The following is a 12,636-nucleotide window of genomic DNA, read 5'->3' on the forward strand; positions in this document are numbered from 1 at the left end:
ACTTCCCTGAAGAACCTGCTATCAGGTGTTTGGGGGCGGTGGTCGGGGAGAGGTATCAACCCCACTCAAGATACACACACACACATGCAGAGATTTAGTTTGAAAACCTACTGGGATTGAGTGCAGCATTTTTCATTGGAGTGGAATTTAGTATTCAATTATTTTTAAATCAAAAATATCCTTCCACCAACAGAACATGTGTAGTCATGATGGTGAAATAGTTTTAATAGTTATCATCTGAACAGCATACACACTAAATCTAGAATGACATTTTAGTGTTGAAGAAATAAGCCATCTTTTGGATTTGAAGGTGGACTGCTTGTTCAGGTGGGCATGAAAGTTCTTACAGCACAGCAAAAACAGTGGCTCAGTGGTTGGCACTCCTGCCTCACAGTGCCAGGGACCCGGGTGCAATTCCATCCTCGAGTGATTGTCTGTGTGGAATTTGCACATTCTTCACGTGTCTGCATGGGTTTCCTCAGGGTGTTCCGATTTCCTCCCGGTGCACTGGTTTCCTCCCACAGTCCAAAGATGTGCAGGTTAGCTGGATTGGCCTAACTGAAATGCCCACAGTGTCCAGGGATGTGTAAGTTAGGTGGATTAGCCATGGGAAAAAGCAGGGTTACCACGATAGGATAGGGGGTGAATCTGGATGGGATGCTCTTCGGAGGGTCTTGTTGGGCCACATGGCCTGTTTCCACACTACAGGGATTCTATGAAAAGCACCCTTTAAAGAGAAGCAGAGGAGTTCTCAATCTGTCTTGGCTAATGTTTAACCCCAAACCATTATGGTGAAAATAAGTTAATTAATTAATCTTATAAATATTTTCAGACTGTTGTTAAGATCAAATCTATGTTGATTGCCATTTGTAGAATATAAATTGACCCAGATTACAACCCCAAACCCAGTTTTCAAACAAGACATGCTATACATGCAACAGGAGTCTCAATTTTGTTGTCCCCATAATACATATTTTACTAATCAATCTTATAACTGGATACTAGGGATCAGACAGCATGGGGTGTGTTGCAAAGATGCATTAAGACACATGCACACAAAGCTTGGTGAAAAACTTGGTGTTACTGAAAAGTAGTATCAGAATGAGGAGGAGGAATTTACCCTGAAGGTGATGTCAATGACCATGAGAAAAGGGGATAACCACAGGCCTCGAAATGTACAAATATGAACGTGTCCTCAAAAACTGTCAGAACGGTTAGATCGTCACCAGAAATGCAATGTGTGCAGATGCACTTAAATTAACCAAATCAAACCTAGAGTCCAGCAAGGATTCCAGAGCATAACATTTTCCGGCCACGATCATGATGGGACAAAAAACACACACTTCTGCCCCAGAGAGGATCAATCCAGAAATATTTGCAACCAGCGGCAGATTGGATCAATAAGAAAACTCTATTTCCTCTACATGCAGTGTGTTGCTGTATTTTGTCTAAATGCCTGTCAGCCGCTTTGTAAGTTTCGGAGAGAAAGGAACAATGTAAGGCTGTTGAGGGTCTATGGTCAAGAAGTATGATGGGGGCATTCCTGTTGGGTTCAGCAGCATTGAGTTGGGGGAGCTATTAATGTCAGGGAATGGAGTGGGATGTCCAGTTGCTGGGGGACTGAGTGGGAAGTGCAGCTCAATGGGAGGTAGTTGGGTCAGCAAGGTCGAGTTGAGCAAAGGGCAGACAGAAGTCAGGAGATCCAGTAGGGGAGGGCATCAGTGGTGGATCAGGGTTCAGTTTTGTAGCTTTCCAGACATTAGAGCAGAATTTAATCCATTAACATTTCCCACATGATAATCAAGGTTAATGAAGTCACAACCTTCAATGTTTTGGACTGAACCCAGAGTCGGGTACATTTTGGATGGTTCCAGATGCCAGGTAATTGCACCAAGGAAATTTCAATTGAATGAAGGAACTAAAGTTTAGTTTAGAATTGGAAGGCTTCAAGAATATGTTGTTGAGAAGCAGTCTGAAATTGATTGTGCATTGATGTTCAGGAAGCAACCAAGTACACAGACCCATTTAAAAGTCCTTTCAGTGCCATTAACATGGTGTTCAGTATGTAATCAGAAAGATTTGTAAAGCAAGGATCAGTGCATACAATTCAATCAACAAGGCAATTCAGATTTTAAATGGATAGCAGATTTGATGTCATCAATTTCCTCCCCCCCATTAAATTATTTTCTGTCACACAATGAAGTTTTGCTTCATTCTGTATTATCAATTCAAAATGTGAATTCCTCCACATCTTTCTGCCTGAAACATGATTCTACTGAATTACGAGAGAGATGTGTGACTGCAAGAAAACATGCCAAGTATAACATATTTAAAGTATATATGTGATTGGTCTTTGGATTCTAAAGATATTGCACAATCAAGTGACATATTCAACAAAATTTAAAGCAAAGTACCACCACCCAGTGTTGCGTGACAGCCTAAAAGCTTCTCCTACAAATTTCCAGGTAATCATTTGTCAAAGTAGTAACTGATTCCGACATGCCAGGAAGCATAAATAGAGGCCACAAGGAGATAAATTCAGAAGCAACATATCGCATTCCTTTTGAAAAATGTGAAGCATGTTTACTAATAATTCTGGTGCAGTAAAAGTTGCAAAGATGAGTAAAGATGACACAGCAACCAAAGTTGAAGAGTACAAGTGGCGTTGGCACTTTGGGTGAATAAGATGCCAGCACAATGAAGAAATCAGAATGGGAAATAACATGCCAAATAAAATTTGAAATGAACTCAAGCGAAACAGGCAAATCATGAACCATTTAGCTAGAACAAACACCAAAGTTTAGGTAACTTCAGAATGTTCAAATTTATTATGGTTCACAAATTAAAGGTTAGTGCAAACAGTACAAGTGTAATAAAATCATGGTATCGACCTGCCAAGTAAGTTTTCAATGAGAGTCTTACCTCTATTCTGACTGCCTGAGCAACAGTCTTAAAGCCCAAACTTAAGTATTTGTTTTTGATGTTGTCTTCTATAATGAAGTCTTCACTAATCTCAAACTAAACTACTCTGTAGCCCTTTGGTACTGAAATTGTCGTCTTTGATGTATCGCTCCTCAGAAATCTTAACTTCCAAAATACTCAGACCCTGATCATTGTCAAATCTCTGCTGACAGAGGACTCCCCCGCTCTCAATCCATGGAGCAGACTTCCAGCATCAAACCTTTTCATTACCAAACAATGAAATTTTCATTCCATCCACTTCTCATGCCAATTCCTATCCCTCTTTTGAGCAAACTGTACTTGCACCATCTCCAACATCCTATCAACAAACTGAGGAATCTAGTTTGCTGGTAGTCCACCATCCACCCACTACCTCTCTGCCTGACCCAAACTCTTGCTAAATTAAAAAACCTTAGCGCCCTTAAATTTTTGCTTGCTGCCAATCTTCAATACCCCTAACGCCAACATCTTGAAAACATTTGCAGTCAGGCTTACCCTCCTCCCTAAGTCACACTTGAGCAAGTTTATATCACATGTTGAGATTTTTAGCCATGCCCTACACCCTTCCCCAGCCCAAACCTCACACATACACCTGTTGAAGATCTTTTCAGTCTGGTAAGACCCCATCCTCCCAGTCAACGTATTGAGCAAAATATTGCCTATGCTTCCCAGAACAAGGTTGATAAACATCATAAGGCGCATAGATAAGGTGAACAGGCAAGATCTTTTCCTCAGGGCAGGAGAGTCCAAAACTAGATGGCATAGGTTTAAGGTGAAAGGGTAAAATTTAAAAGGGACCTGCGGGGTAATCTTTTCACATAGAGTGGTGCACATATGGAACGAGAGAGAGTTGTAGAGGTAGGAACATTTACAAGGCCATTTGACAGGTAAATGAATAGGAAAAGTTTAGAGGGATGTGGACAAAACAGAAGCAAATGGAACAACTTCAGGTTAGGAAACCTGGATGGCATGGACGAATTGAGCCGAAGGGTCTGCATCTGTCCTGTATGACACTCTGACTCATGCTAGATGCTGTTTGAAAGATAAATGATGTTATTTAATCCCTCATTCTGGATTACATACTGTTCATTCACTCTTACTTTGCACATTGAGATGATCAGTGCACTTAACAGCACCTCCTGCAGTATTTTTCTCATTCGTTCCTCATTTGGTCATTTACTTCCTCCCCTCCTTTTCCCATTCTGTTCTACTGTAACCTCACCCTCTTTTCAATCCAATCTTTTACTCTTTCCTCCCCTTTTCCTCTTTCCTCAGGTAACAGTGTGCCAAGAATTTTGAGAAAATATTGCTGATTGAATTTTGATCATCCTTCTTCAGCAGTTTTTTGCTATGGCTCCACACCACCAGGCAAGTCACTTTTCTGCAGCAGTCCCGAGCCAGATGATCTTTACGACGATTGGCTCACATCAATTTCCCTACACTCCCCTCTCCTCACCTTAACTATTTTCTAATTTCCCTTCCACTACAAATTGGTTCCAATATTCCAGCCTCAAATCTTGGTTATGAAAAAAATGAAAAAGTTCTTGACTTTAAAAATATAAAATAAAAGAATCATCTATTAGTTAGGTTTTGTCCTGTATATAATCCAACAATGTGTGGGAGCACAGTATTCCTGCCCCCAAACTGTGGTGAACTTGCAAATAATTGCAGCACAGGAAAGTCAGTGCAACAATGCTTTAAGGTCTCATTCTGGGTAATAGTTACTAGATTTAACAGTGATACTGTGGAGAATATGTATACTTGGTGTACTTTTTTATATTCTTTATTGCTTGTTGTTTGCATGTAGTGTGTGCATACAGTAAAGTTTTTCTCCATTCTCCGGAAAGCGTGGACAAAGTCAAAAGTGTCAGCAAGACAGAAACAGATGGTATTCTGTGCAAGGTTGGAAAGCTGTGGAGATCCAAGTGGTAGTTTGGCAAATTCCACTGACAAAAAAAAACATCCAGAACACCCAGCTGTGAAGCATATCTGCCTGAAGCTAGTCTCTCTCTCACTATACACATGCAAATCTCAATTACTAATGTGAATGAAAAATACTTCCTACTCTGCAGTAAGATACTGCTGTTTACTTCCACTGTAGCATTTTTGATCTTGGGAGCTTATATGTATTCAAGGTCATCAATATCAGTGTAACAAAGGCTATAATTTACTTAAGCGGCTCAGTGGTTAGCACTGCAGCCTCACAGCGCCAGGGACCCAGGTTCAATTCCTGTCTCGGGCGACTGTCTGTGTGGAGTGTGCACATTCTCCCCGTGTCTGCATAGGTTTCCTCCCACAGTCCAAAGATGTGCAGGTTAGGTCGATTGCCCATGCTAAATTGCCCGTAGTATTCAGGGGTGTGTGGGTTATAGGGGGATGGGTCTGGGTGGGATGCTTCGGGGGACAGTGTGGGCTTGTTGGGCCAAAAGGGCCTGTTTCCATGCTGCAGGGAATCTAATCTAAAAAAAATTGAAATTATTTCATGTGCTTATTTCAGATTAAATTGTAATAAAATTAGTAAGCAATGGAACAGTAATTAATTTTTGTTCAAGCTCCTAAAGTTGTTTTGAGGAATAAGTAGGAATAATATGTCATAAGAATCCTGTCTTTGTGCAATTACTCATGGACTACAAAAATACTGCAACTACAGAAATAGGTTCTGAGGATCAACCAGTCCTTGTTGACTTTGAATCTCCATAAGAACTGTAATCTTAATCCCAGGTGCTCGTTCTGCATCCACGCCACTTTAGTCAACATATGTAGGAGGAACAACACCTCATTTTCCACTCTGGCATTTTACATCCTTAAGGACTCAGTTGTGTTCCCCAACTTCAGAGTCTGACTTTGTTCTTACATCCCCCACCATCTCATGGCTGTGCCTTGTGGGAGGCATATAGTGAACCCATTTTGTCTCTTTCATACCTACCATTAACACCCATTTTACATATCAAACTCTTCTTTATCACTATTGTCACTCCCTTTATCTTTTGCTCTGGACACCTTCCAAGCTATTCCACATGCTCATTTGTCCCTCTGTCAATATCAATTAAAAAAAACACCATTTTCCAGCTCCTTTCAGTTCCAAAGAAGAGTAATATGGGTCTTGAAGAGTCAGGAGCAGACAAGTGAAACTAGTTTAGTTTGGGATTACGTTTGACATGGACTGGTTGGACCGAAGAGTCAGTTCCTGTGCTGTATGACTCTATGACTATGACTCTATATAGCCAGACTTGCTGAGTTTTTTTTTAAATTTCAGATTTTCAGCTTCTGCAGTATTTTGCTTTTATTCAACATGGACTTTTGTAAACTTGGAAACAATAGCTTTCTAAGGTCTGGGGATTCTCCCTTTTAAGAAAATCCTAACTCTTTAAACTAATGGTCCTCAATGTTTACTGTGTCTGATCTCTCAAAATGCAAACCAATCTCCTTTCTCACCCCAGGAATCCCCAATCTTTCTCTCCTGTGCATACATACACACAAATACATGTATACTGATTTAAATAAAAATGGCTTCAGAAATACAGATACCTTAATCATTAAACTCCCTCATACACAGAGATCTAAACCTCCACGCCACTAATTCAAAATCCAAACTCTAACATAAATATATATAAATCAGAGTTAACTGCAATGTAAGGCACAAGTTTCTACTTCATTCATCAACACTGGCATTGCATTCTACGAGTCTCTCAAAAGTTTCAAACAGAAGCTTAAACAGGTCCACCTTATATTGCTGGGGTTAGATTTTTAATGATTATTCAACATGAACATTGTTGAAGATGAAAGAATGGAAAGTTACCTAAAGAAATTTCAAAAATGGCAACAGGCAGGATGGGGAGTTGAAAAAAAAATGCACATTATGACAAAGAGAATGCAGAAATAGGTCGTCTTGATGGGGAAGGACACCCAAACTGATAAAGAACCCCATTGCCACAAGTCAGAGATAACGTACTGGTTGCATAAAAATGTGAACTTTGTTTTGAGAAAAATCATTTTTCTTTGTCAGCATGTTACTAACAGAACTGATATAAATGAATATATCTATTGTATTTAAATCTATTGTTATTGAATGACTCAACCCTCCTTTTCCATACAAGGTAAACAAACAAATTAGAGGCTAACAAAATTGCAAATATATCTGGCGCCAATCTGTGATCTGTCAAAATAACTTTCTAAACATCAGACCTTCATTTCTTCAGTTGTCAATTCAGGAATACTCACACGCTTTGCCAATTTCCATTATTTACACTATATACAGAGAGCTCTACTGAATAAATAATTGACTTTATAAGGCATTTCTTCAAAAAACAATTATTCAATAGCCCTGAAAGGAAGAATGGAAAATGCTGAAAATATATTTCATATGTCAAGTAGTGATCCTGCTAGTGTTTCAAAGCATCAAGGATTTTCCCCACATGACACACAATGGATTGCTTTATGACACTGCTGATATCTGGACCATTATTCAAATTCTCCATTGTTTTAGCATCTTTTTCTGTATTTCCTTTATTTTCTCTCTATTGATCTCCCCTCATGCACCAGACACGTCCATTTTTTCTGTGCTTCTGTCACTGCATTAACATAAGATTCTCCTTTTATGTGCCACCCCTCTCATCCATACAATTTTCATATTTGTTGTTCTGCTTGTACACTGACTTTCAAGTATGTATCAGGCCAAGTGGACAACTGGGTGAGGAAAGAAATCAGCTTTTTAAAAAAATATATGACTGCTTAACTTTAATGCAACTGCCTAAGTGATAAATGTTGAATTGTTTGCTATAAAGTAAACTGTTAGTTTATTGGTGGCTTAACATTCAGAATTGGTTGCTTTTACTACCAGTTTTCTATTTTACAATGGAGCGCTTTCTTTGCATGCCTTTAATGAACAGAATCAGTATCTTTAACAGATAGTAATTATGTGAGTCAAACAGACCAGACATAGTTTTTTCACGTGAGATGCTCTGAAGCATAACAGTTCCCAAGCTTGACAGAACAGAATGACAATTAATTTTAAATATTATTGATGTTTAATGGGTTCATACATTGAAACTCAAGGCTAAGAGCAGTTTTCCCGCCAAAGAGGGTTGGAGGATGGGAAAGACACAGTCATATATTCATGCTAACCAGAGGCAAAGAAAATACTTTAAGAAATAATTTAAAAATATTATAAAAATATTTGGCTTTATTGCAAACATGTACGTCATTATAGCACAGAATGTTCTGCACCAGACACAAAAACAGATTAAAGGTGGACAACCATGACGTATTATCTATTGGTTTAGCTGACAATGCAGGGAGGGCTTGCTAACAGAAGTAACATTCATGGTAGATTTGTTTTTATCAATTGAACTCCTCTTCTCTAACAAGTAGTTTACCACTTTGACAGGATGAACTTTACATGATGTGAAGGTGGAGCTCTACCTAACACTTAAGTTTTCTTTTTTCAAATGCTGATGAACTTGGATAGGATGCCAACGTCAATTGCTTTGATTTCACATTTGCAGTTTTTCCTTTTAAACACTTCACTGCACTACCACTCTAATCATCAGTCACTCAAATATTAAATTCAAGCACAGCTTGTAAAACCTCACATTGCCAGCTTCATACAACAGCGGCACACATACAGAAAGTACTGTATGTTTGCAGATGACACATAGATATTTTTTGTAGAAATCCAATTATTGCATTCATTATCCAAGATGACAAGACAATTACTTTCAGTGATCATTCTGTTTCATTGCAAATTTTAGTTATTTAATTTATTACATCACTCTGCTTTCCTGTTCAAGATGGGGGTGTGGGGCAGGTAATGCTGAGCTGGGGAAGCTACTAAAGGACTGGGATAGGCTAAGAGAGTGGGCAAAGAAATGGCAGATGGAATGTGGGAAATATGGAGGTTATGCACTTTGGTAGGAAGAATAAAGACATATACTATATCCTAATTGGGGAAAAGCTTTGGAAATCTGAAGCACAAAAGGACTTAGGCATCCTACATTTCTTAAGGTTGACAAGCAGGTTCAGTCGGTAGCTAAGAAGGCAAATGCAATATTACTGTTCATTTTGAGAAGGTTAGAATACAACAGCAGGGGTGTATTGTTTAAGTTTTATAAGGCTCTGGTCATACAACATTTGGAATATTGTGAGCAATTTTGGGTCCAGTATCTAAGGAAAGATGTGCTGACATTGGACAAGATCCAGAGGTGATTTACAACAATGATCTGGGGAATGAAGGGCTTGACATATAAGAAGTAGTTGAGAACTCTGGGTCATTACTTGATAGAGTTTAGAAGGAAGAAGGGAGATCTAATTGAAACTTATAGAATACTGAGAGGTTTGGAGAGAGTGGAGATGAAGATGTTTCCACTAGTAGGACAGACTAGGAGCCAAGGCACAACCTTACAGTGAAAGGAACCAAGGCACAATCTTAGTGAAAGGACGATCTTTCAGAACTGACATGAGGAGACATTTCTTCAGCCCAAAGGTGGTGAATCTGTGGGATCATTGCCACCAAAGGTTATGAGTTCAAGTCTTGGAATGTATTTAAGATACAGATGGGTAAGTTTTTTGATTAAGAAGTGGATCAAAGGTTATGGGAAGAATGTAGCAGAATTGACTTGAGAAACATATCAGCCAGACTTGAATGGGCCAAATGGCCTAATTCTGTTCCTGTATCTTATGGTCTCGTGATATTGTGTGCAATCTTGTTTCCGGTTTAAATTTCCTCTATTTTTCCTTTCCTTGCACGACATTCACTAACACGTCTGTTTTCCATCCAGGCGAATACTTTTTACACCTAGTGCCATACTAATGGGATGCTCAATTCAATTGGGTTGAACTTAATACTACTCTATCTCATGATCCAGGCAGAGCAACAGCTATACCAACTCTGCTCAAGTGATCGACAAACGAAATATATTTTCACTCGTCTAACTGATAACAAGTGTAGAACAACTGGAATGAGTTCACACACAATATTTAACAGCATTACAAATAATGTTACTGCATCCCAACCTAAAAGTGAAATGAAACTGTAGCATCAATTTAATGAGTAAGCTTTGCTTAAATTCTGAACCAATCTTTGTTAACCAAATACATAGATATTTTTGGTCGAAGTCCAATTATTGCATTCATTATCCAAGATGACAAGACAATTATTTTCAGTGATCATCCTGTTTCATTGTAAATTTTAGTTATTTAATTTATTACATCACTCTGCTTTCCTGTTCAAGTACAAAATCAGGATAATCTAGGACAAATCATTCTTTTCATGATAACGGTTACACAGATTTGTAGACCAAACGGGGTCAAATCTAACTTATTTAAACTATTTATACCTTATCAGGGAATATGTCTTGTGAACTAATCATAGTATAGTAGAAATATTTATCCTTTATGAAGTTTTTGATGAAATAGGTGGTTCGTCACTACGAGATCTGAGAGATTTCTAAATTAACAATCCATACCTGAGTGACAGCCCTTATTTGTTCTATTGCCAGTTTCTGCAGCTCATGGTTATCACTTTCTATTCCAAGCTTCAATGCTGGCAGCAGGATGGATTGTTCCAGGAGTAGAAGATAAATTTGTTTCTCACACTATTTAAAATAAAATGAGACCTTCAGTTAATTTGGAAAAGCACTGTAACTCAATGATCAGAAATCCTCAAACCAAAATGTTTGTCATTTCATTCCACAGCAAACACTAAATAAGGTGTTAATGGAGAACTCTTTCTGTGCAGCCTACGTCTTTCTATCTGGAGATGTAAGATTGTATCGAAGGTTATGAACAGTTCAGCCATCTTGCTTTTTTATGAAACTCCATTACCAACCTTTAACAAAGTACGATTTGCATAATTGATTATAAATTATTTGTTCCATTGCAATTATTACAAGATAGACACACCTCGGTTACACTTACAGTCCAAAAAAGATCAAGGAACTTTTAAAATGAGTTGGACCATAGAAGAAAAAAAAGTTAGGTGAATTGGTCATACTAAAACAAATGCCCATAGTTGATAGGGATGCACAGGCTAGATGGGTTAGTCATGGGAAATACAGTGTTACAGGGGTAGGGTAGGGAGATGGGTCTGGGTGGGATCTTCTTTGGAGGGTTGGTGCTGATGTACTGAATGGCCTGCTTCTACATTGTTGGTATTCTATGATTTTATGAAGTAAACATTATTCAAGGGACCTGGATGGCATAACAAGGTTAAACAATTCTCAGGCCATAAAGGGCAACAGAGTTTCAAAACCAACTCCAACATAGAGGATGAAAGTCTCCACTAATTGCAAAATTCCAAACGAATGTGTTGCAAATCCTGCAAAAATCTGGACTTTCAGCACGTCAATTTGGGATTTGGGGCTGAATCACACCAGGGAGCTTTCGTCCTTCCCTGTGGCTGCTTCATCTTACTGTTGATGCCATTCCCTAAAGTGGGAAGAGTTCCATTCTCAACAGTAACATCTTAAAATTTGATGACAGGACACATCGCGTCTATGTCGCGCCTTTAGCACAATAAAATATCCTAGGGGCCCTCAAGCAGCATTATAAAGAAAATCTGACACTGAGGCACATAAGGAGATTTTAGGACAGATGAGGCCAGTTTTGAGGTACATCCTAAAGAGGAGGAAAATAAGATTGAGAGGCCTAGGAGGGAACCCAGCGTTAAGGGCCTAGGCAGCGGAAGGCATGCTGTTCTGAAGCTATTCAAAATAGGAGTACTTAAGGGGTTAAAATTAGAAAGAATTATGCAGCTGGCAGAGACTACAGTGAGGCATGAGCTATGGCAGGATTTGAAAAAAACAAAACTGCTTATGTGGGATCCAAACATAGGTCAGTGAGCATAAAGGGGATGGGCAGGCAGAACTCCTCAATTTACAAAGAGCAGAACGTTGGAGACCAGCCTGGAATAGTCCAAATAAATCAATATATGCATTATAAAGTACATAGCTACATTTGCATTGATAAAGCATTCACCATACAAACCCGAGGTATTTCACAGAAACAAAAAGACGGCTTTAAAATACATTTAAAACAGTTCACAAGTAGTAAAAGGAATCTGAGTAAATTAAAGCCAATGCACATGCTGTACCAAGGATGGAAATATTCTGCCTAGAGAAACTGAGTTTATGAAAATCCATATTTCCCTCAAAATACATCTCCTTTACCAGAAAGCATATTGCTGTTTATAGGAAGTAACGTGCAGCTCATAGTCCTCTTGTGAAACTGAATAAAGATATTATAGTGATAACAAGGTATGGAGCTGGATGAACAGAGCAGGCAAGCTGATGTTTCGGGCCTAGACCTGCCCTATATCTCAGATTCTCCAGCATCTGCAGTTCTTATTATCAAAGATATTATGGTGTTGTCTTGGAATAATTATTCTGCATTTTTACGTTTCTCACGCTGTCATGAGATATTGTACTTGACTTCTTTCCTTCAAAAGATTGGAGTGCACGTCTAGATATCATGATATCTATTACCTTCCAGGCACAAATAATAAATGCAAATGTCAAATCTTCTGGATTGTGATCATGCTTTCTACTTTTCTCTCTTTCTGCAATAGAACAATTTTCTCGATCATCTTTTGGACTGCTGCAGAATTACTTCCTGACTGGCACATGTAGATATCTTATCACACAGTGTTTGTTTTCTTGCTTACTGGGGCTGCTAATCCCA

General features: G+C 38.7%; 1 protein-coding gene across 1 annotated transcript in view; it reads right to left on the reverse strand.

Annotated features, from left to right (window-relative positions):
- The window catches only part of nbas (NBAS subunit of NRZ tethering complex), a 238,312-nt gene that overhangs the window by 12,175 nt on the left and 213,501 nt on the right, over positions 1-12,636 (reverse strand). The window contains exon 51 of the mRNA XM_048530416.2: positions 10,425-10,553. Within this exon, the coding sequence (XP_048386373.1) occupies positions 10,425-10,553 (129 nt within the window). The remainder of the gene's footprint in view (positions 1-10,424; positions 10,554-12,636) is intronic.

Source organism: Stegostoma tigrinum, chromosome 4, assembly GCF_030684315.1.
Source record: "Stegostoma tigrinum isolate sSteTig4 chromosome 4, sSteTig4.hap1, whole genome shotgun sequence".
Taxonomy (NCBI): Eukaryota; Metazoa; Chordata; class Chondrichthyes; order Orectolobiformes; family Stegostomatidae; genus Stegostoma; species Stegostoma tigrinum.